The sequence below is a fragment of the Lepidochelys kempii genome, chromosome 1 (genome assembly GCF_965140285.1).
Source record: "Lepidochelys kempii isolate rLepKem1 chromosome 1, rLepKem1.hap1, whole genome shotgun sequence".
Lineage (NCBI taxonomy): Eukaryota > Metazoa > Chordata > Testudines > Cheloniidae > Lepidochelys > Lepidochelys kempii.
The window spans coordinates 284,816,723-284,842,323 of record NC_136380.1 but is presented as its reverse complement, the minus strand read 5'-3'; the positions used below and the strand labels follow the sequence as shown (position 1 = coordinate 284,842,323).

General features: G+C 42.9%; 1 protein-coding gene across 1 annotated transcript; it reads left to right on the top strand.

Annotated features, from left to right (window-relative positions):
• Window positions 1-25,601, top strand: LOC140909531 (uncharacterized). Its single transcript, XM_078852403.1, has 4 exons — window positions 1-1,504; window positions 2,812-2,873; window positions 15,625-18,308; window positions 25,533-25,601. Exons 3-4 carry the CDS (start codon window positions 16,248-16,250, stop codon window positions 25,599-25,601), a joined length of 2,130 nt encoding a protein of 709 aa, XP_078708529.1. The 5' UTR covers window positions 1-1,504; window positions 2,812-2,873; window positions 15,625-16,247.

The following is a 25,601-nucleotide window of genomic DNA, read 5'->3' as shown; positions in this document are numbered from 1 at the left end:
TATGTTGTACAGTGTACCTTCAGTTTTATATGTAGTGAACAGAGGACCACAAACAGGGGAGTTTGAAAGTGGATGAAGGAGATCCCCCTGCTGAACTAACAAGGTGCGAGTACTAGTGTTGCGGTGAGTGACTTTGTTTAGCTGTTTGTGTTTTTCTTTTTCTTTCAGGTTATTTCACTTACAGGGTCAATTGGGATTGCGTGATTGGGTACAGTTTGAGCCTTTGTTTCCTTGACCAGCTTCAATCAGCCTTGTGATCACCCTCCCGCTGTGTGATTAATGAGGGGGTAGAGCTGACCTAGGAAGGAAGGCCTTAAAGGCCAGAGGCTAAGCAACCAAGGGGAGCTAGCAAACAGGGGAGTTTTTAGGAGGGAGTCATAATATTATCGTTATGGTTAGGAAGGGCCACATCACCAGTGCCAACATAGCTCCTGTCTCCTCCACCTGCGCCTGTATCCAGACAGAGAACCTAACCAGGGATGCCTCCACACAGATCCTGGTGTGGATATGCAGAGACTGTGGCCTTCATTTCCCAGTCTCAAAAAGCCAGGCTGGGGGGACCATCCAGTGTGACAGGTGCCTGCTGGTGGAATCTCTCAGGAAGCAGGTGGGAGAGCTACAGAAGGAGGTGGCTAGGCTGAGGAGCATCCATGAACATGAGAAATTCATTCACAGTATTCATATGGAGACTTCTAAGTCTGAGGAATCTATCCAGCTAGAGAGGACTGCTATCATGCCACCAGGGAAGGAGGATAAGGCTCTAGTACAGGGAGGACACTGGCTGCTGGTTACTTCTGGCAGCAGTCAGTGCTCCACCCCTACTTCCAACCCACCCACCATGGTGATGGAGAACCATTATGCTGCCCTGGCAACGAGCGATGAGGAATCACCCCCAAAGGTTGAAGAGGAGAAGTAATGTATCCCCAAGGCTGGGAGGATCACAGCCACCACTCCCAGGAGGAAACATAGGATAGTGGTGGTTGGAGACTCTCTTCTGAGGGGGATGGAGGCACCCATCTGTCACCCTGATATGGCATCCCAGGAGGTATGCTGCCTGCCAGGGGCCCATATCTGAGATGTTACTGAGGGTTTTTTGACAATCATCTGGACCTCTGACTACCCCATGCTACTCATTCATGTGGGCACTAATGATACTGCACGGTATGACCCTCAGCAGATCAGAAGTGACTGCAGGGCTCTGGGAGTAAGGGTGAGGGAGTTGGGAGTGAAGGTGGTGTTCTCTTCAGTCCTTCCAGTCAGGGGTAGGGGCCTCAGCAGAGACAGTCTCATCCTGGAGGTGAATGCCTGGCTGCTAGGATGGTTTAGCCAGTAGGGCTTCGGCTTCCTTGACAATGGGATGCTGTTCCAGGAAGAAGGACTGCTAAACAGAGATGGAGTACACCTATCGAGGAAGGGGAAGAGCATATTTGGCTACAGACTGGCTAACCTAGTGAGGAGGGCTTTAAACTAGGTTTGACGGGGGCCAGGTGACCAAAGTCTACAGGTAAGTAAAAAACATGGAGACCTGGGAGAAGGGTTGGAATCTGCGGGGAGCATGGGCTGTTATAGCAGAAATAAGGGAGAGACAAGACAGAACTGTGGGGGTGGGGGGGAATCAAGTCAGTATCTTAGATGTCTATATACTAATGCGAGAAGTATGGGGAATAAGCAGGAAGAACTTGAAATGCTAGTAAATAAACAAACTATGACATAGTTGGCATCACAGAGACTTGGTGGGATAATACGCATGACTGGAATACTGGTATAGAAGGATACAGCTTGCTCAGGAAGGACAGGCAGGGAAAAAAGGGAGGAGATGTTGCCTTATATATTAAAAATGTATACACTTGGACTGAGGTTGAGATGGAAATAGGAGACAGACTTGTTGAAAGTCTCTGGGTAAGGATAAAAGGGGTAAAAAACAAAGGTGATGTCATGGTAGGGGTCTACTACAGACCACCAAACCAGGAAGAAGAGGTGGATGAGGCTTTTTTAAACAGCTAACAAATCATCCAAAACATAGGACTTGGTGGTGATGGGGGACTTCAACTACCCAGACATCTGTTGGTAAAATATCACAGCAGGGCACAGATTATCAAACAAGTTCTTGGAATGTATTGGAGACATTTTTTTTATTTCAGAAGTTGGAGAAAGCTATTTGGGGGAGGCTGTTCTAGATTTGATTTTGACAAATATGGAATAACTGGTTGAGAATTTGAAAGTGGAAGGCAACTTGAGTGAAAGTGATCATGAAATGGTAGAGTTCATGATTCTAAGGAATGGTAGGAGGGAGAGCAGCACAATAAAGACAATGGATTTCAAGAAGGCAGACTTTAGGAAACTCAGGGAGTTGGTAGGTAAAATCCCATGGGAAGCAAGTCTAAGGGAAAAAAACAACTGAAAACAGTTGGCAGTTTTTCAAAGAGACATTATTAAGGGCACAAGAGCAAACTATCCCACTTCTTAGGAAAGATAGGAAGTATGTTAAGAGTCCACCCTGGCTTAACCAGGAGATCTTCAATGATCTAAAATTCAAAAAAGCGTCCTACAAAAAGTGTAAAGTCGGTCAAATTACGAAGAATAAATATAAACAAATAACACAAGTATGTAGGGACAAAATTAGAAAAGCCAATGCACAAAACGAGATCAAACTAGCTAGGGACATAAAAGGAAACAAGAAAATGTTCTGCAAATACATTAGAAGCAAGAGGAAGACCAAGGACAGAGTAGGCCTGTTACTAAATGAGGGGGGAAAGACAATAACAGAAAATGTGGAAATGACAGAGGTGCTTAATGACTCCTTTGTTTCAGTTTTCACCAAGAAGGTTGGTGGTGATTGGACGTCTAACATAATGAATGCCAGTGAAAATGAGGTAGGATCAGAGTCTAAAATAGGGAAAGACCAAGTCAAAAATTACTTAGAGAAGTTAAATGTCTTCAAATCACCAGGACTTTATGAAATGCATCCTAGAATACTCATGGAGCTGACTGAGGAGATATCTGAGCCATTAGCAATTATCTTTAAAAAGTAATGGAAGACAGGAGACACTCCAGAAGACTGGAAAAGGGCAGAAACAGTGCCCATCTATAAAAAGGGAAATAAGGACAACCCAGGGAATTACAGACCAGTCAGCTTAACTTCTGCACCTGGAAAGATAACGGAGCAAATAATGAAGCAATCAATTTGCAAACACCTAGAAGACAATAAGGTGATAAATAACAGTCAGCATGGATTTGTCAAGAACAAATCATGTCAAACCAACCTGATAGCTTTCTTTGACAGGGTAACAAGCCTTGTGGATAGGGGGAAGTGGTAGATGTGGTATATCTTGACTTTAGTAAGGCTTTTGATACAGTCTCGCATGACCTTCTCATAAACAAATTAGGGAAATACAACCTAGATGTAGCTACTATAAGGTGGGTGCATAACTGGTTGGAAAATCATTCCCAGAGAGTAGTGATTAGTGGTTCACAGTCTTGTTGGAAGGGCATGACAAGCGGAGTCCCACAGGGATTGGTTCTGGGTCCAGTTCTGTTCAATATCTTCATAAATGATTTAGATAATGGCATAGAGAGTACACATAAAGTTTGCTGGAGATGCCAAGGTGGGAAGGGTTGCAAGCGCTTTGGAGGATAGGATTACAATTAAAAATGATCTGGACAAACTGGAGAAATGGTCTGAAGTAAATAGAATGAAATTCAATAGGGACAATTGCAAAGTACTCCACTTAGGAAAGAACAATCAGTTGCACACATACAAAATGGGAAATGACTGCCTAGGAAGGAGTACTGCAGAAAGGGATCTGGGGGTCATAGTGGATCACAAGCTAAATATGAGTCAACAGTGTAACACTGTTGTAAAAAAAGCAAACATAATTCTGGGATGTATTAGCAGGAGTATTGTATCGGGGAGTAGCCATGTTAGTCTGTATCCACAAAAGCCAAAAGGGGTCCAGTGGCACCTTAAAGACTAACAGATTTATTTGGGCATAAGCTTTCGTGGGTAAAAAACCACTTCTTCAGATGTAGGAGTATTATAAGCAAAACACAGGAAGTAATTCTTCTGCTCTACTCCATACTGATTAGGCCTCAACTGGAGTATTGTGTCTAGTTCTGTGCGCCACATTTCAGGAAAGATGTGGAAAAAATGGAGAAAGTCCAGAGAAGAGCAACAAAAATGATTAAAGGTCTAGAAAACATGACCTATGAGGGAAGATTGAATCAAATTGGGTTTGTTTAGTCTGGGGAAGAGAAGACTGAGAGGGGACATGGTAACAGTTTTCAAGTACATAAAAGGTTGTTACAAGGAGGAGGGAGAAAAATTGTTCTTCTTAACCTCTGAGTATAAGACAATAAGCAATGGGCTTAAATTGCAGCAAGGGCAGTTTAGATTGGACATTAGGAAAAACTTCCTAACTGTCAGAGTGGTTAAGAACAGGAATAAATTGCCTAGGGATGTGGTGGAATCTCCATCGTTGGGGATTTTTAAGAGCAGGTTGGACAAACACCTGTCAGGGATGGTCTAGATAATACTTAGTCCTGCCTTGGGTGCAGGGGATTGGACTAGGTGACCTCTCAAGGTCCCTTCCAGTTCTATGATTCTGTGATTGTACACTGAGCAGCAGGATTGGAATGGTACTAAGAGACAATAATTTTTTTATGTGGGTAGATTGTATCCAGGCAGCTTTATGTGAAAAATTAGTTTCCTTACATTTTTCAGAGTAACAGCCGTGGAAATGGCCCAACCTGATGATCACTTTAGATAAGCTATTACCAGCAGGACATTGGGGTGGGAGGAGGTATTGTTTCATATTCTCTGTGTGTATATAAAGTCTGCTGCAGTTTTCACGGTATGCATCCGATGAAGTGAGCTGTAGCTCACGAAAGCTCATGCTCAAATAAATTGGTTAGTCTCTAAGGTGCCACAAGTACTCCTTTTCTTTCTCCTTACATTGGCTGTCCATTCTTGCACTTCTGGTGCCTTAATGTACATGGCTGCAATAGCAGATGCTTTAGTCAAATCTGGACAGTATTTGTGGAAGATAGCAAGTAGATCCAAAGTTGTGCTGTGCCCTACAAGCATGTAGATACCCCACTATATGAACCATGCATAGTTTAAGTTCTGTAGGTTTGGGGATAGGGGTAAGTGGAGATCGGGCAGAGTGTAGGAAGTTTCCACATGAGTCATCAGCCCTTGGCATCCACAGAATTTCCCTTGAGAATCTCTTTGTGAGCCAATGCCAGCTATAGGGCTGAATGAGGAATAGGAAGACCAGTGGGGAAGCCGACTGTGCCTGGTGGATGCAGCTCTGTGAAGAGCTCACAGAGAAGAAGCAGAGACTGGGACAGGAACCTAGCAGCCAGGGAGTTGAACTGAGAAGGCCTGAAGATATCCATCAGGAACATAAAGCCAACAGCCATCAAGGCTCTGAAAAGAACAGGAATCTGAAAGTGACAATTATTGCCACAGTGCCCTCGCCACAGTGGATCAACCTGGGGAAGGGGTCAACGTATTCTGTTTTGCTTGAAGGGAAGAGGCTGCTGTCCTCATAAAGGGCAGGTGTAGGCATATTGAACTGGGATGGTAAGGAGGGCTTGAAGCCTGATTGTTGCCCACATCTGGAGCAGCCTGCTAGCAGGAGTCATGCAGAAACCACTGAATCAGCAATAGAAAGACAACCCAGAGGGGCCTCTAAAAAGACGAACTAGGATCTGATCCCTGGCCAGGAATCCTAACCACCTTGAACTGAGGAAAGGACTGAACAGGGCCAGTAGTGTAGTTGTAGAGTTTATCCACTTCTCATTTGGGGAATACGGAGTTTACCACTGCCTGGCCTGGCTCCCCGAAAAGGTTAGTTTACCCATTTCTCTTTTTACCACTACACAACTGAATAGAGCATCTCCAGTACAGAGAGCCCTAACCTTCTCCTGAGTAGCATTTTCAATGACAGTAAATTTCCCTGAATAAGCTTTCCACGTGTGCAGGTTTTTCCACAGCACAGGATGGTTTATTCCTTAGTGTTATAGTATATTAGCAGATAGGCAGGTGTTTTTAATTTCAGTGCATGTTATATGTAGTGTATACAATATACAACTGTTGTAATTAAACAACTGACTGTGTAAATGACAGCATATCCCCTTCCAGGTAAGGGAACTTTTTTAAATTCAGAAAATTAATGAATAACAGAATTGCCCCTGCAGAATTCATTGTATTTTCAAACTACCTGTAAAAACAACAGGGCAATTTTCTGGTCTGCTTTTGCACTACTCAGCTCAAAGTGACTAGCAGTGAATCTGCCTGGTGTAGCAGAACTCTTCTCACTTACTTATTCCTTGTGAATGGGCCCCCCAGCTGCAGTAACTAACAGCAGGACCAGTGAGGTGCACTTGGTTCCCTGAAGCCTCTAACCACCACTGAGCCAAAGTTTGTCTCAGGCACTGAGCCAAAGTTTGTCTCAGTTTGTCTCAAAGTTTGTTTTACCTGTCTGTGTGCTGGATGGTGCCATAGGCTGGAGCACAAGATCCAGCACTCAAGAGAAAGTGAAATGGGTGGTTTCTCATACAAGTTTCCTCTTCTGATTTGATTCAACTTAGTTATGTTATCATTTTGTTTCTCTCCCAGACCACCCCCAAAGGCCAGGTTAGGGTCTTTGCACTCACCCAGCCGCTGGTTTGTGATGTCCAGGCAATCCACCACACAAGTTCAGTCATGGGAGAGACAGCCCTCTGGCTGGGGTCAGGATCATCCACTCTTTCCAGGGTTGTCAACAAACAAAAGGAAACAGCCCTCCTATGTCAGTGTAACGGTGCACGTGTGACCATCATTCCTCAGAGAGCCCCTAGAAAGCCATGGCCTCAATGACACAGTAGTCTATGACAGACCCAGAACAGTAGTTCAGCATCAGGCCCTCCCTTCAGGGGATGGAGCTGTCAAGCAGCAGTCATTCAAGAATCTCCTACCTTCAGCCAGTCATTCTGTAGGAACTGAGAATCGGACGCCTGCCCTCTTCTCTAGTTTGTCCCCAACTTTGGGATGTTCTGCATTTCTAAGTCACTCCTGCCATGTCTGATGTCTCTCATAGGCATGGCCAGGCAGGGCCAGTTGATCTCACAATGGCTCAGTAACCCCATATTCCCCAGTGTGCAGTTTGTGTACCTCATCACATGATTCACATATGGCCCTCTGAATGACTCTCTTATCCCCTTGACATTCTGAGCCTGATACTGCTCTCACTTATATCCATTGTACACTGGCACAATTCCACTGAGCCTACTGGAGTTACTTCTGATCTGTGTCAATGGAAGTGAGAACAGAATCAATATATACTTTGTTTGATCTGCCAAATTTAGCACCTGTATCCAACCTATGTGTTAGTCTCAGGCAGGGGCAAGTGTTTTGCTTCTTGCTAGTAGGGGGAGTAGTCTATGAGGACCACAGTTTTAATTTAGACCCAGGAGAAAAGAAGGTGTTAATCAAAAAACAAAACTTTGACCCTTTTTCCCTCACCAAATAGCATGAATGCTAACTTTTGCTGCAGTGTACACACGTTTTCTCTGATGAGAGTACAATCACATAGGAAGAGCTCAGAGAAGTAATAAAGGCTTCAAGCAGCAAAATATATCTTTAAAATACTACCCATTAAGATTACAAAATGGATTTTCTGACAAAAATAAAAGCTTGTCAGTCAAAAAAAAATTATTCAAATAGCTCCATTTTCATACTTTTTCAGGAATAACACATGTCATGGGTGAATTTTGACATAACCTGTGTAGGAGAGAGGATTTAAATGGGATTTAATAATGATAATACTACTACTACTAATAATAAAGAAAAACCTTTTCCATAAGGAATCCTAGTGCAAAACCTCAGAATTAAAGATGTATGAGTAAATCTAACCCTGTAACCAGCTTCTCTTGCTAGGGCCTAAGTCTGATACTCTTATTTCTGTTTATAGCACCTTACTCCACAAATAGACCTGTTGGGCCTGATTCCTATTCCTTTACACTGTTCTGGGTTTACACACACTTTAAAGCCCTATTATATAGAGAGGCATTGTGTAAATGAGAATCACTATCACTGACCTCAGTTAAGTGGTTCACAAATACTCGTGAAGTAAGGTATCATTCAGTATGAGCAATGTTACCCAAATTTGCCCCATTTCTCTTACCCCACATATTGAGTGCTGTCTTTAAAATTGTCTAAATTATTGGTAATTGCATTACACCTGATAACTTCCACCCACAAAACAAACAAGAAACACAAACAGTTATATTCCTGCATCATAATATGCTGTTATAAATCAGGCTTAAGTTTGAGAGCATCTTCTAGAGGTTGCCTTCCTGGAACATTTCAGAAGCAACAAGCCAGTCAGCTGAGAAGCAAGAATGTATTCAACTACCTGCTACCAGACTCTTGGAAGGGCTACAAGAATTCTGTTCTTGGAAGAGACCCCATTTCTGTCCTATCAGCCAGAGTGAATATTATCTTAATGGTGGTTTTTCAGAGCAGGACACAACAGGCTTATTATACTCAACAGAACGGGAGACATAACCCAAAATGATGATTTGATCTTGTTTGCCAGCAACAAAAAAATCTAGTCTGATGAAAGGGCTGCTAACCTGTATGTGTATTTCCAGTTCCTCAATTATCGTACCTGCTATGTAATCACTACATCTAGTATAGGTGACTATGCAGAAGACCGGGATTGATTCCCTTGCACCTGAGCATGGCAGAGAAGGAGAGCTCTGTAGAGATGACACCTATAGTATCAAAGTCTCAAAAGCAATTGCCAACCCTCAGTCTAAAGATTGTTCTGACAATGTACAAATCCTTGGGACAGATATAGTGGGCTAAATTCTGCCTTCAGAAACAATCTGTTTTTAACTTCAATTGATTTCAGTGTCTATTCTATGTCTGTTCTGTTACTGACTTCCAAAGATAAAATACTCATCCACAGACTTAAACATGTTGGACTGTGTAAATCTGGAGAAATTCCATAAACTCTGGATTTAACCTATTTAACCTATAGAATCTGGCCCATAGACCAGCAGGATTGCATTCAAGGCGAACAATGAAAGTTTGTGTGTCCCATCTTCCCCCGCTCCCTAGCTTGTAATATTTAATATATGGTGAGGACCAGTGTTTTAGTCAATGCTTAAGTTGTAATGAAAGAGGTGGCAGGGCTCAAGCAATTTTTTTTTACTTTCATGACAGATGCGGCTAGCCCAAAGGTGCCATGACTATGAACTGCCGAGCCTAAAGGTGCCGGGGCTCAGCTCTGGGAAGCCCCAGCACAAATTAAGCACTGGTTCTAGTTGCTAATCAGCTAGGACATAAGGAAAAGATGCTACTTTTGATCAGACAGCAGTGAATAAAATGGGATGATGACAGGAAGTTGTAACCAATATTTCTCTTCTCCATCCAGAGATAACCTTATCCTTTAGGCACTTCCTTCAGAAGACACAGATTTCTTGCTTCCACTGCAAAACAGCTCTCTAGTTCTACAAATAAATGAGTACACTGACTGCTTATTCAATCTGCTTTCAAGTGCTATCCACAATCTGAGACAAAAATGTTGTACCACACAAGTTGTCACATCCACCATAGAACAGTCTTTACCCCTGTGCACATGAATGTTAAATGAAAGTATATTTTACATAACTTTTCCAGCTGTTGATCCTATAGTGATTCTCCATTAACAGAGGTGAGAGGATTTAAATGTCTTTCTCGCTTAGACTGCTCTGTACAGTGGCCATACTTAAGATGTTTCTACCATTTTGAAAGATTATACTGGTCTAGGAGAGATTCCCTCAACTTAAAATGGAGAATACTGGTAGTAGTGGCAATATCTTTGAAACCGGTAGAATCATTTAAAGTGCATCCATCATAATTACATAGAAATATCTAAAGTTCGAAGACACTTTTTAATAAAGCATATTTCTGCTATGTCAGTTCAGTCTTGAGTACAAAGTGTCAAGTGACAAGGACAAAAAAAAATTCCTAAGCAACTGGTGACCAGCAACATTCACAGTGGATAGATAGAGGCAGAACCAAAAAGGACCATTTATCAGGCCACCCAAACCAAACCTCAGGAGACTTGTGCTGTACCATTCATGCTCTACAAACCACCAATTCATTTTCTTCTATGGTATTTGAAGTTTCATCTCTTAATCTTGGCTGTAAATTTTTAGAGGTGTTTAACCTGTGCCAGGGATTATGCCATTTAAATCAGTGGAGGTTTTTATTTTTTTGACACTATCTTGTACTACTTTTACAAGGAGTACTTTAAAGCATAGGAATTACACACTCTTCCAATGGGAGAGAGGCTGGAGGATTTATGAGTGCACATACACAACCTACAGCAAGTGATTTTGATGAAAATGGTAGTAGCAAGTTCACATGGGCATGGAATTCAGAGTTAGCTGCCTCAATAGCCTTGCTCTCCGCCAGCTATTTTATTTTATTGTTCTTTTTATAAGCTTTTCTGATTTGGAGGCACTCCATAAGCAAGCAACAGCCAATTTATAGAGTATTTATAAAGCCCCAGATGACTGATTTCCTATAACACAGTGGAGACCACAGACAGAATGTGAGTATTTACATAACAGTATAGTTCTCATACCTATAATCTCCTCTCCAGAGACTTCAAATGCTTCACTAACTTAAATGAATTAAGCCTCACAGCATTCTGGTGGGTTTGCTATTATTATAACCATTTGACAGATGAAGAAACTGAGATATAGAGGGGTGACTTAAGCAATGTCACACAGAAAGTGAGTCACTGTCCAGACAAATATTTAGGAGCTGTCTAGACGACATATCTCCTTCTTACATAGATTCATAGATTTTAAGGCCAGAAAGGACCATTGTTTTGTGACCATCTAGTCTGACTTCCTGCATAACACAGGTCCTTGTAATTCTCACTTAAAGCCTAGTAACTTTTTGAACTAGACCATATTGATGCTGGGTAAATAGTCCAAGTGGGAACATGAATCTGCCTGAACTCATTGTGTTTGAGACTGCTAGACCAAAACTTAACACTTGTGCATTGGGGTGAGGCACGGGGGGGGGGGGGGTCTGTTCCCTACATATTGCACTATGGGAGCAGATTCCTGAGGATTAGACTGCAAAAGAGATTCTGGCCCAAAGGAACCTTCTGCTCCTTTGCCTCTGATAAATTCCTTAAACTCCCCCAAATATCAAACTCTCTCAGTATTTCACCAGGATAAATGCACCCACTAACATCCAGATAGCAACAAAGGGACCCAACTTCTTATTCAGCTGTCAAACCCTCGCATCAGGGACAAGAAGTCCAGCAGACCTACCACTTCTTATGTATTCAGGACAATGGGCCCCCCTCTTTGGAGCACACTCAGAAGAAGTGCACTAATGTCATGAGAAACATCTGGCTTTGTGTTATTGCAGAAGGGAATTGGGGGGTCACCTTCCAGTAGCTGTGGCTACATCCTTCATCTGGCACAATATTTTGTTTGTTTGTTCCTTTTTTCCCCATTCTATTGTTGAACAAACATAGCAAGCAGCGTGACACGGGACTCCACATCCTGCATTTCATCCATTACAGTCTCCTTGCACCTAGTATGGTGTATCATGTTGTAGTGCTGCCAGAAGCAAGGGATACACAGAAGTACTTGAACCTATAATGGGCTTAATGGCTTTCGTGAAAATAACCCATAATTCCCACACACAATATATCTTGGTCTTCTCTAGGACCTGGAAGAACAAGAGCTGCCCAATTTTGAATGTAACTCCCCAATTCTCACGTCTCAGAGCACCCCCTTGCAGTGAGACCTGGTGTTGCAGCTCTGCCTATGAGTTCCCACCACCCTCTTTAGCCTTCTCCTGTTTTAGAGGTACCTTGGCCCTATGGTCAAGGCCCTTCCAGGATAAAAACTCATTTAATCCGAGTCCAGAAATATCAAAGCAAAACAGTCTTCAGTCCTGCTGGGTTAAGCCCCTTCCCTACAAGTAGGCTCTCCAAAACAGCTGCCTTTTTCACTGCCTAACAGCCAGCTCCTGTGCTCCAATCAGCCAAACCAGTCAGTCAAGCCCACAACCAATTCTTAGCTCAAGGCCAACGTTTTGGTTCCCATTAGAGTAGCTTGTTCACTTCACACCATGCAGCCAGCCTGCAACTGCTGGGCTTTTGTCCTCAGTCCCAAGTTCCAGTCCAGCCTCAGGTTCCTCTTGGGATCAGTCTTTACATGCCTCCCCAAATCCAGCTTTCTCCTAGCCCAAGCATCCCAGTTTTGGACTTTGGATCCCCACCTCTTCCCATTTACTCAGGCTTCCCAGCCTCCTAGGCCTTCCCTAGGAAACTGCCTCCCTGCATCCTCTCCTCCTGTTAGGTCCCACACACACTGGGCAGTCTGACTTAATGGTCAAAGCCCAGAGTAGAGTCAAGATCATGGCCAGAAATCACACCAAGGGTCACAGCCCGAGTCAGAGGCAGAATCCATGCCAGGGGCAAAGCTGGAGTCAATAACTGGGGTCAGGACAAGGGAGAGGGATCAAGACAAAGTAAGAGGAACAGCAAATGGGAACCAGGCAAGGAGGTAGGAACTTGATCTTAAAGGGTATGGTCAGGAGCAGGTCTAACAACTAGTTGCTCAAAAAGGGGTGTGGCAGGAACAGGAAGTTTTATGTTTGGAGGTGACCAATCAGCAGATGGCTGTTAGCTGATTCTGCTGAGTCAGTGGATGTAGCTTCTGTTTGCAAGGTATCAATTTCAGTTTCCCTGTCTGGTTGGCAGTGTGGAATTAATGGCAGTGGGTACCAATTGCATACAGTTATTTGGTTAAGTGCCCTGCAGTTTCTGCTGCTCTTGGTTAAGAGCAGCAGAAAAAGTCTTTGTTTAGGTTTTCCTGGATGCACTCTCCTAAGACTTCAGAGTGGTAGCCGTGTTAGTACGTATCAGCAAAAACAACGAGGAGTCCTTGTGGCACCTTAGAGACTAACAAATGTATTTGGGTGTAAGCTTTCGTGGGCTAAAACCCACTTCATCAGATGCATGGAGTGGAAAATATGGTAGAGAGGTATAAATACACAGCATATGAAAAGATGGGAGTTGCCTTACCAAGTCCGGGGTCAGTGCTAATGAGCCAATTCAATTAAGGTGGAAGTGGGCTATTCTCAACAGTTGACAAGAAGAGGTAGAAATCACTGTTGTAGTGCTAATGAGGCCAATGTAATCAAGGTGGCCCATTTCAAACAGTTAACAAGAAGGTTTGAGTATCAGCAGGGGAAAATTAGTTTTTGTAGTGACCCATCCACTCCCAGTCTTTATTCAGGCCTAATTTGATGGTGTCCAGTTTGCAAATTAATTCCAGTTCTGCAGTTTTTCATTGAAGTCTGTTTCTGAAGTTTTTTGTTGAAGAATTGTCACTTTTAAGTCTGTTATTGAGTGACCAGGGTGATTGAAGTTTTCTACTACTGGTTTTTGAATATTATAATTCTTGATGTCAGATTTGTGTCCATTTATTCTTTTGCATAGAGACTGTCCGGTTTGGCCAACATTCACGGCAGAGGGGCATCGCTGGCACATGATGGCATATATCACATTGGTAGATGTGCAGGTGAACAAGCCCTTGATGGTATGGCTAATGTGGTTAGGTCTTATGATGGTGTCCCTTTAATAGATATGCAGACAGAGTTGGCACTGGGGTTTGTTGCAGGGTTTGGTACGGCCCCCCAACCTGAATCAATCAACTACACACCACACAACAAAAACACTAACCCAGGAACCAACTTTTCATATGCTGTGTATTTATACCTCTCTACTGTATTTTCCACTCATGCATCTGATGAAGTGGGTTTTAGCCCATAAAACTTATGCCCAAATACATTTGTTAGTCTCTAAGGTGCCACAAGGACTCCTCGTTGTTTTTTCTCTTATAACTGCTGACTTGGGCTTGAACATAAAATATATGCACCTAACCAGAATTTTAACTCCAGGTTGAAGGTCTACAGGACAACTGTAATCACAACGCTGGGGTAATATGTTTGCATTATGTTTTGCGAAAGCATCGTGGTATTATGTGGGGAGGGAAGGTTCATCATGAACAGTTGGTGTTTCTGCATCCAACAGAATGACTGTCATGGGGAGGGACATCTTGGTTCTTGGAGCAAGGTTCTCTGGCTTGGGCTCTAGGATTGCAGGTTCTTGAACCCCGGACAGTTTTCCCTACAGAAGCTCCATGGGAAAGAGGTATTGTTTTGGGAGCACAGATTAGCCAGGGTACCTCCAAAATCAAAGTAAAATGCAGGGAGCTAATAAAACTGAATTGTAAGACTTCTTGGTGTTAACAATCACCACTTCCAAAGATACAGTTTCCAGATTAACCAGGTCTGATATCAGGGGGAACCCATCCACTGTCTCCACCACATCAGGGGTGGATTTAGATTGTGCTAGGAGGCTGAGGACCTGTGCTATGGAAAAATCCAAGAAATTTCCCCTGCTCCTAAGTCAATCAAGAGCTATTATCCAGGTCATTAGTGAAATTACTGAATAGTATCAGACCAGGACTGACCCCAGTGGGACCCCACTAGATACATCCTCCCATTTTGACAACCAGTGACTGATAACTATACTTACAGTATGTTTTTTCAACCAGTTGTGCACCCACCTTATGGTAATTTAAAGTGGACCACATTTCCCTAGTTTGCATATGAGTTTTCCTAGTTGTGCGGGACTGTGTCAAAAACCTTAGTAAAATCAAGATATATCATGTCTACAGCTTCTCCCCTATCCACAAAGCCAGAAACCACATCAAAGAAGCTTAATAGGTTAGTCTGGCATGATTTGCTCCTGACAATTACTTTATAACCCTATTATTCTGGCTATTACTTTATAACCCCATTATTCTGTGGTGTTTACCAGCTGATTGTTTTCTAATTTGTTCCAATATCTTTTCAGGTATTGATGTCCATAATTCCCAGGCTCCTCTTTGTTTCCTTTTTTAAAAAATAGGTACTATGTTTGCCCTTCTCCAGTCCTTTGGGACCTTGCCTGTTCTCCATGAGTTCTCAAAGATAATTGCTAAATCATAGAAGTTTTAATGTGATTTTTTTTAGAGGCCTGGATTTCTGAATTTCTTTTTCCATCAATTCTTTAAATCCATGGGGAAAGTTTAGACTATTTCACAATTCATCGTACATACTACAATTAATCAAGTTCTTAAGGCTAAAACCTTTGAAGCCATGGTCTAGATTTGTTGATTTTTTTCTGTATTCAATAGGCTTTAGATTAGGTCCACAATGCTCATGCAGGATTCAACAGACTTTCTCCTAACTCGTACATTGCAATCTTTGTAGTAGAAGTGTTTTCTAAAATGAGTTGCACAGGAGCAGTGGCTTTACAGGCGTGTAGATCTGTTGGTTTGCCACAATTTTTTCCTGTCAATATTTTCTCACAGATTTATACAATCCACTTGACAACAAATTTTGTAGCTTTCTGTAATAGGCTATAAGGGTGATTTTAGCACCCTTTCCTAATTTCCTGCAGTCACTTTCCTTCCATATGTTTTATTTGGTATATTGTATTGTTTACACACTGGTTTTCTATCCGTATTAACTTTAATCTTGTTTATTTCTCCTTTTTACTTCAGTTTAGGAAAGAGCTGGATTGGTCAAGCCTGAGGGCACCTATGACAATATCTTTAAGAGAATGCATTATCACTTATTAGACAGCTGCTGTTAAGGCATAGAGAGAGAGAGAGATCTGAGTGAATGATTTCCAACAAATAATCTAGTCAATATATTTTTTCACTTTTTCCTCACATTTATTCAAGAAAAACTTATCAAACGTTGTATTCTGTGGATTAATTGTGATTATTGGAAATCTGGGCTATGTTGCTTAGGTGCGAGTGGGCAGGCAGTATCGCTCCAGTTCCTTGATTGAATGAGCAAGCAAGTTTAACTCACTGTTCAGTATGTGGTATGTGTCCCCATCTGTGCCTTATCCACAGAAGGTATGAGTCTGTTACAGCTCCCAGCAATGAGACCAGATTGTTTACTTCAAGATGAAGCTGAAGAAGCTCATGCTTTTAACTCTAGAGGTCCCTGGTTAAGTAACCAGTATGTCCATGGATCCAACATGGATGCTTACAAGTGCAAAACTAAAGTCTGAGTTGAGTGAATACTCATGCATATGACTGTGAAATTTGCTTTCTATGTACATTTGTGTCAGTAATACTTAGTGCTTTAAACATTAAACATAGTGCTCTCAAAAATGGATACTCTCATAAAGAACCAACCTTCCACACAAACTTCCTCGTGGCTGGATTTTACTAAAACTAGACAAGCCATTTACAACGCACACTTTGCTTCTCTACAAAAGAAAAAAGACACTAAACTTTCTAAACTACTACATGCTACAAGGGGCCACAGCAATGGTTCCCTCACCCCACCTAGCAATATTGTTAACCTATCCAACTATACTCTCAGCCCAGCAGAAGCAGCTGTTCTATCTCGGGGCCTCTCCTTCTGCCCCTCCACCCCCACGAACATGATACAGTTCTGTGGTGACCTAGAATCCTATTTTCGACGTCTCCGTCTCAAGGAATATTTCCAAAATACCTCTGAACAACATACTAATCCACAGAGGTCTCCCTGCCAACACTACAGAAAGAGGGATTCTAGATGGACTCCTCCTGAAGGTCGAAACAGCAGACTGGACTTCTACATAGAGTGCTTCCGCCGACGTGCACGGGCTGAAATTGTGGAAAAGCAGCATCACTTGCCCCATAACCTCAGCCATGCGGAACGCAATGCCATCCACAGCCTCAGAAACAACTCTGACATCATAATCAAAAAGGCTGACAAAGGAGGTGCTGTTGTCATCATGAATAGGTCGGAATATGAACAAGAGGCTGCTCGGCAGCTCTCCAACACGAGTTTCTACAAGCCATTACCCTATGATCCCACTGAGAGTTACCAAAAGCAACTACAGCATTTGCTCAAGAAACTTCCTGAAAAAGCACAAGATCAAATCCGCACAGACACACCCCTGGAACCCCGACCTGGGATATTCTATCTACTACCCAAGATCCATAAACCTGGAAATCCTGGGCGCCCCATCATCTCAGGCATTGGCACCCTGACAGCAGGATTGTCTGGCTATGTAGACTCCCTCCTCAGGCCCTACGCTACCAGCACTCCCAGCTACCTTCGAGACACCACTGACTTCCTGAGGAAACTTCAATCCATCGGTGATCTTCCTGATAACACCATCCTGGCTACTATGGATGTAGAAGCCCTCTACACCAACATTCCACACAAAGATGGACTACAAGCCGTCAAGAACACTATCCCCGATAATGTCACGGCTAACCTGGTGGCTGAACTTTGTGACTTTGTCCTTACCCATAACTATTTCACATTTGGGGACAATGTATACCTTCAGATCAGCGGCACTGCTATGGGTACCCGCATGGCCCCACAGTATGCCAACATTTTTATGGCTGATTTAGAACAACGCTTCCTCAGCTCTCGTCCCCTAAAGCCCCTACTCTACTTGCGCTATATTGATGACATCTTCATCATCTGGACCCATGGAAAAGAAGCCCTTGAGGAATTCCACCATGATTTCAACAATTTCCATCCCACCACCAACCTCAGCCTGGTCCAGTCCACACAAGAGATCCACTTCCTGGACACTACAGTGCTAATAAACAATGGCCACATAAACACCACCCTATACCGTAAACCTACTGACCGCTATTCCTACCTGCATGCCTCCAGCTTTCACCCTGACCACACCACACGATCCATCGTCTACAGCCAAGCTCTGCGATACAACCGCATTTGCTCCAACCCCTCAGACAGAGACAAACACCTACAAGATCTCTGTCAAGCTTTCTTACAACTACAATACCCACCTGCAGAAGTAAAGAAACAGATTGATAGAGCCAGAAGAGTTCCCAGAAGTTACCTACTACAGGACAGGCCTAACAAAGAAAATAACAGAACGCCACTAGCCGTCACCTTCAGCCCCCAACTAAAACCCCTCCAACGCATTATTAAGGATCTACAACCTATCCTAAAGGATGACCCAACACTCTCACAAGTCTTGGGAGACAGGCCAGTCCTTGCCTACAGACAGCCCCGCAACCTGAAGCAAATACTCACCAACAACCACATACCACACAACAGAACCACTAACCCAGGAACTTATCCTTGCAACAAAGCCCGTTGCCAATTGTGCCCACATATCTATTCAGGGGACACCATCACAGGGCCTAATAACATCAGCCACACTATCAGAGGCTCGTTCACCTGCACATCCACCAATGTGATCTATGCCATCATGTGCCAGCAATGCCCCTCTGCCATGTACATTGGTCAAACTGGACAGTCTCTACGTAAAAGAATAAATGGACACAAATCAGATGTCAAGAATTATAACATTCATAAACCAGTCGGAGAACACTTCAATCTCTCTGGTCACGCAATCACAGACATGAAGGTCGCTATCTTAAAACAAAAAAACTTCAAATCCAGACTCCAGCGAGAAACTGCTGAATTGGAATTCATTTGCAAATTGGATACTATTAATTTAGGCTTAAATAGAGACTGGGAGTGGCTAAGTCATTATGCAAGGTAGCCTGTTTCCTCTTGTTTTTTCCTACCCCCCCCCCCCCCCAGATGTTCTGGTTTAACTTGGATTTAAACCTGGAGAATGGTCAGTTTAGATGAGCTATTACCAGCAGGAGAGTGAGTTTGTGTGTGTATGGGGGTGGGGGGGATGTGAGAAAACCTTGATCTATGCAGGAAATAGCCCGACTTGATTATGTAAAGAGTTGTCACTTTGGATGGGCTAGCACCAGCAGGAGAGTGAATTTGTGTGGGGGGGTGGAGGGTGAGAAAACCTGGATTTGTGCTGGAAATGGCCCACCTGTTGATCACTTTAGATAAGCTATTACCAGCAGGACAGTGGGGTGGGAGGAGGTATTGTTTCATGATTTCTGTGTGTATATAAAGTCTGCTGCAGTTTCCACGGTAAACATCTGATGAAGTGAGCTGTAGCTCACGAAAGCTCATGCTCAAATAAATTGGTTAGTCTCTAAGGTGCCACAAGTACTCCTTTTCTTTTTGCGAATACAGACTAACACGGCTGTTCCTCTGAAACCTAAACATTTATGGAAATTCAACATAAAAGGGGCACGAAAATAGCTAAAGGAAATCCATTTAAAAATTTGAACAAATATTCACAGCAAATATTTGTATTATTTTCTCCAGTCTACTCAAGGGCCTATTACAATTTCTTAGATTGGAATTAACTTGTTGAAAGAATAAGAATCTTCAATGTAAAATACTGCCAAATAATCCTGACCTCTCAGAGGATTTAAGTGCAATCTGTTTAAAAAAATGTATCACTCCCACTTGCATATACACATTTTCCTGAGTTCCTTCTAATAAAATTATTAAATGGTACTTGTTGAATAGAGAGAATTAACATTTTATTTAAACAGGCATTGATGAGTGTTCCAAATATCACTGCAGAGAGAATCTTTACTACTGGATTATGAATGAGAAACATGTTCATTAACTAACTGTAATGCTGTTGTATATGTTTTTAGTTTTCTTTTCCATTTTCATGTGAGTTTAACACTCCAGAAACATGCCATCTTGACAGTTGAATTGAAATTCTTTATTTTCAGAAAAAAAAGAAGTACTGGCAGCCACAGGACCATTTTCCCAGTGCCTGGGTATTGTTCCTCAACTCTAACCTGGGGAGGCTATCCCCTACTCCTAGGGGAATGCTGCACCACTGCACATGTGCAGAATTCATGTCCCGCACAGATTTCTTTGCATCCCTGAAGAAAAAATGACTTTCTGATGGGGAAGCAAAGGAAAGCTGCAAGATTGGTCATGTGCCCCTCTCCAGAAGCACGAGCACATTGTTTTGATAAATCATGTGGGGGGAGTGCGGACTGGGGATGCCCCAGCTGGTGGTTCCTACCCTGCATCAGGCTCAGCTGCTAGTTCTGGCCGGGCTGGGGGTGGGAGAAGATGGGACTTCCTCTTCCCCTGCAAGAAGCAGCCGGGGCTAGGTCAGACCCACCCCCAGAAACATCCCCAAGTTGCAGGAACCTGCACCTTCCTCCCCCTGCTTCCTGCCCCCATCACTCCTTGCCTCTGGGGGGAGGGGACACTGTACATGGAGCTGCTTCCCATCTGCCTAACCCCATGCAGCTGGACCCCTCCCATACCAAGACCCCCTGTCGAGCCTCACCCCCTGCACTCACCCCCCCCACCGAGCCCCCTATACCAGATCTACCACCCTGCTAATCTTCACCCTCCCTGAATTCAAAGCCACCCTTCACCCAGGCCACCCACTGATCCCCTCACACTCAAATCTCCATCCCGACAAGCCACATACCCCCTGCACCTGGACAAACCCAACAAGCCATATATCCCCTGCATCTGGACCACCCTGACAAGCTCCTCACACTCAGACCCTCACCCCATTAACACCAACCAGCTTCACCTGGACTCCCACCCCACTAAGCCCCACTCCCACAGCACTCGGACGCCCCCTGCTGAGTCCCCCATATCCAGAACTCCCTGCTGAGCCCCAACCACCTTCACCTGGACCCCTCTGCAGAGTCCCATTGCCCCTGTACCCAGAACCCCTGAACAAGCCCCTGTTCATCCAGATCCCCCTGCATCCAGTCTTCCCACCGAGCCACCTGCACCCAGATTGCCCCACACAGAACCCTCTCCCCACACCTGGATCCCCTCCCAACACTAAGCCCCTCCATACTTGGATCTTGCTGGGCTGAGCCTGCCTGCCCACATCTGGTGTGCCTGACATGGAGGGGCAAAACCGCAGGGTGTTTCTGAAGCAGGCCTGGCCCTTGCACTGTGTCAGGGTCAGGTGCAGCCTCACTCCTAAGTCCATGTTCCCAGGACGGCTGCAGGGTGAACTCCTACCTCCGTGCAGCCAGTGGCCTGTGCTCCCCACTGCCACATTTATTTACTGACAAAATTTGCAGAATTTTGCTGAATTTTAAAATTTTGTGTGCAGTATTTTTATTTTTTTGGCGCAGAATTTCCTCAGGAGTAAGCCTCTTCAAGTGAAATTCTGTGAGAGAGTAGTTAACTCTGTATGCTATGTCAAACTGCAGCCAACTGTGACTGTTATCAGTGATTATCTATCATAATGGTGTTTTAATCATGTGGACACCTATCCATAGGAAACAGGACTGAGATTATCAATAGTTTTATGAGCCATTCAAAAGTCAGCACCACATAACTTTTAAACCCAAGCAACTAGGGTAGATTTGAACCCCAAACCTAGTAGTGAAAGTCGTTACCTTACCCTTGTGGGGCCCTCAAGTTATCCACTCTCCTAAAAAATTAAAGTATTTATAGTAGGCTCATAAAAACCTTGGGGAAGAGGTATGATGCAAGCATCACCTCTCTCCCTCTGGAGTGAACACCACTTGGTGTATGGAGGACACTGCTGGTACAGGGTATGAACAAAGCCCTAATTATTTAAATAGAATACAGCATATATTTAACTAAAACACAAAGATACAGGATATAGATCCATGATAGAGCTGGTCAGATTTTATTAACTGACTACATTATTCTATTAACTTGAATATGTTATTCAATTAACTGAATACATTATTCAATTAACAGTGCTATCATTTATTTAACATTACTATTTTTTGCAGAATCATTTATTTGCTTAATCCTTTTTATGATTTTCTAGAGTTGTAAATAATGTTTTCCCTGAACAATTCAGCAGATTTTAATAATATTCAAGCTATTCAAAAACTATTCAAAGAATACAAGCAATACTCATTAAAGAATTTATTTGATTAATATTTCCTCTTGCTTTTTACCACCTCTCATTCGAGGGTCAGATTAGTGCTAGCTTGTTAGAGGATGGGCACTTGTTTAAGAAGTATCCATTTCTAATTAGCTGGTAGAAGAGTAAAAAGTTCATGCTGTTTGCTCAGGCAGTGGCTTAAAACAAGACAAACCTTGAGACAACCCCCCATTAGCAGCAGTGCTTTCTGTTCCACTCAGCCATATCTTTTCCACTTCTGAAACCAGTAGGATTCTGTAGAACAGAGACAAGCTCCTTACCAAGACAGCCACCATCAGATTGTTTTCTACGAATGCATAAAGTGAATCCTCTACAATGTCTGCTGTGAGAGAAATAGAAAAACAAAGGCAAATGTTACACCTGTTGTGCCATTAAATGGTCCACTTTAGTGGCATCAGAGTAGACCTGGAATCATTGAGCCTGATCCTCAGAAGCATAGCCTACCTGCAGTGTCCACTGAATTCATGAGCAGTTGCAGCTATGTGTCAGATGTAGGTCAAGCCCTTTGAGTTTGTCTGGGAAAAAACCTCCATTTTAAAAGTTTGTTCAAAATCTGTCAAAGTTTATTGTTAAAAAAATAAATAAAAGGTGACAAAACTTGGTTACCCAAAGATAGGCACTTGGGCCCAGATCCACAAAGGTATTTAGACACCTAACTCACTGATTTCTTTGATGATCTGGACCTTATATCCATATTTAAGCACCTAAATAAAATGTGTTGATTTTCAGATAAATTGAGCACCCTCACTTCCCAGCGACTTATCATAGAATCATAGAATATCAGGGTTGGAAGGGACCTCAGGAGGTCATCTAGTCCAACCCCCTGCTCAAAAGCAGGACCCATCCCCAATTAAATCATCCCAGCCATGGCTTTGTCAAGCCTGACCTTAAAAACTTCTAAGGAAGGAGATTCCACCACCTCCCTAGGCAACGCATTCCAGTGTTTCACCACCCTCCTAGTGAAAAAGTTTTTCCTAATATCCAACCTAAACCTCCCCCACTGCAACTTGAGACCATTACTCCTTGTCCTGTCCTCTTCCACCACTGAGAATAGTCTAGAACCATCCTCTCTGGAACCACCTCTCAGGTAGTTGAAAGCAGCTATAAAATCCCCCCTCATTCTTCTCTTCCGCAGACTAAACAATCCCAGTTCCCTCAGCCTCTCCTCATAACTCATGTGTTCCAGACCCCTAATCATTTTTGTTGCCCTTCGCTGGACTCTCTCCAATTTATCCACATCCTTCTTGTAGTGTGGGGCCCAAAACTGGACACAGTACTCCAGATGAGGCCTCACCAATGTCGAATAGAGGGGGACGATCACGTCCCTCGATCTGCTCGCTATGCCCCTACTTATACATCCCAAAATACCATTGGCCTTCTTGGCAACAAGGGCACACTGCTGACTCATATCCAGCTTCTCGTCCACTGTCACCCCTAGGTCCTTTTCCGCAGAACTGCTGCCTAGCCATTCGGTCCCTAGTCTGTAGCTGTGCATTGGGTTCTTCCGTCCTAAGTGCAGGACCCTGCATTTATCCTTATTGAACCTCATCAGATTTCTTTTGGCCCAATCCTCCAATTTGTCTAGGTCCCTCTGTATCCTATCCCTGCCCTCCAGCGTATCTACCACTCCTCCCAGTTTAGTATCATCCGCAAATTTGCTGAGAATGCAATCCACACCATGCTCCAGATCATTTATGAAGATATTGAACAAAACCGGCCCCAGGACCGACCCCTGGGGCACTCCACTTGACACCGGCTGCCAACTAGACATGGAGCCATTGATCACTACCTGTTGAGCCCGACAATCTAGCCAACTTTCTACCCACCTTATAGTGCATTCATCCAGCCCATACTTCTTTAACTTTCTGACAAAAATACTGTGGGATACCGTGTCAAAAGCTTTGCTAAAGTCAAGATACAATACATCCACTGCTTTCCCTTCATCCACAGAACCAGTAATCTCATCATAGAAGGCGATTAGATTAGTCAGGCATGACCTTCCCTTGGTGAATCCATGCTGATTGTTCCTGATCACTTTCCTCTCATGTAAGTGCTTCAGGATTGATTCTTTGAGGACCTGCTCCATGATTTTTCCGGGGACTGAAGTGAGGCTCACTGGCCTGTAGTTCCCAGGATCCTTCTTCTTCCCTTTTTTAAAGATTGGCACTACATTAGCCTTTTTCCAGTCATCCGGGACTTCCCCTGTTCGCCACGAGTTTTCAAAGATAATGGCCAATGGCTCTGCAATCACAGCCGCCAGTTCCTTTAGCACTCTCGGATGCAACTCGTCCGGCCCCATGGACTTGTGCACGTCCAGCTTTTCTAAATAGTCCCTTAATTTGCCACCTTTGTTAAATCAAAAATTTAAAAACTATTCCACCCTGTGATCTGGGGTGTGTGTGAAAGCTGGAGTTTGGAGTTCTTCAGCTGGAAGCATCTGATAAAAGAAAAGTCCATTTTTAAAAAGTTTCCTTTGCCAAAGTTTGTAAATATTCATCCAAATAAATATAATGGAAAATTCAAATGGCCCATGAAATTTGTCATTTAAAATTTGGATGCTACATTGTAATTTTAATGTGTGAAATAGAGAGATTTCAGTCCTGCTTTAAATGCAAATCTCAAACTATAGAGTCACTAACACACCTGAATAATTAGCCAGTAAACATGCAAGTTATTTATCTTTATCTAAAATTCTTGACAGTATCTGCCTATACAGTGAACATCTACAAGTTGAGGTGCAACAAAATCACATTTACAAATCACTTAAACATGCTTATATCTAGTGTTTGAAAGTCCATCCTGCTTTCCTATTGATTCCAATATAGAATAATGTTCTCCCTTGTTCTCTCTATTGTACTTGATATTTATTGCATTTTGCCTGTCAGCAACAAATTGGTAGCTCCTATGCTGGGAGCTGAAAAACATTCACAGCCATAGAAATTTTAACAAGTATTGCTTAAATGATAATATTTGGCATTCTATGATTTTTTTCTCTCTCTCTTATGCACACATCTATATATGGGTATACAAATATAAGTATTCTTAAAGAATAATGTAACTGAGATAGAAGAGAAAAATAAATGAATATTCTACAACTTTCAAGACAAAAGAAAACACCTGATAATTAAGCTTTAGAAATGTGTTAGTGTCCACTATTTATGTTTTTAAATTAACACATGGGACATTTGGTAGAAAAAAAATGGAGTTTTGTTTTACTTCATTAGGTGTGGGGAGATTCAGCCTATTTGTTTAATTAAAGGGGCTGTAGTATCTTGTATGTATGCTTCCCGAGCAGGGTTCTCAGCACAAGTCCCAGGTACTACTTAAATCCCTGTTAAGCCCTCAGACTAGGGCTTGAGTGGGTTCACCTACAAAAGGGTGAATTTCACTGATAGAGTGTTTAGTGTGAGAGGAGATAATTGGCATGAGAAAACCTGGAGACCAAATTCTGATTTCAATTCATTTTACCAGTGCCACTGAGATCAGAATTTATCCTCTGGTGAATAAAGTTGTTAGGAGCTAATATCTTTGCATTTTTAAAGAACCCAAATATGACATTCAAATTGTGATTATAATTCTACCTATTGGATTGTTTAGTAATGAAAAGATGAAGAGAAGTTTTAATCCCCCAATTGAAGTTGTCAAAGTAATTTAATTTGGGACTTTTTTCAGGATGTGTTTTCATTAGTAAAAGAAGAGAAAAGGTGCCGTGATGAGTACATCATATCCCTGAGAGATTAA

Excerpts from the sequence above, each read along its gene's own strand:
- LOC140909531 (XM_078852403.1), top strand. The coding sequence starts at position 16,248 with ATGGATACTCTCATAAAGAACCAACCTTCCACACAAACTTCCTCGTGG. Across the intron at positions 18,309-25,532 it reads TCACCTGCACATCCACCAAT|GATGTGTTTTCATTAGTAAA; the intron begins GTGATCTATGCC and ends GACTTTTTTCAG.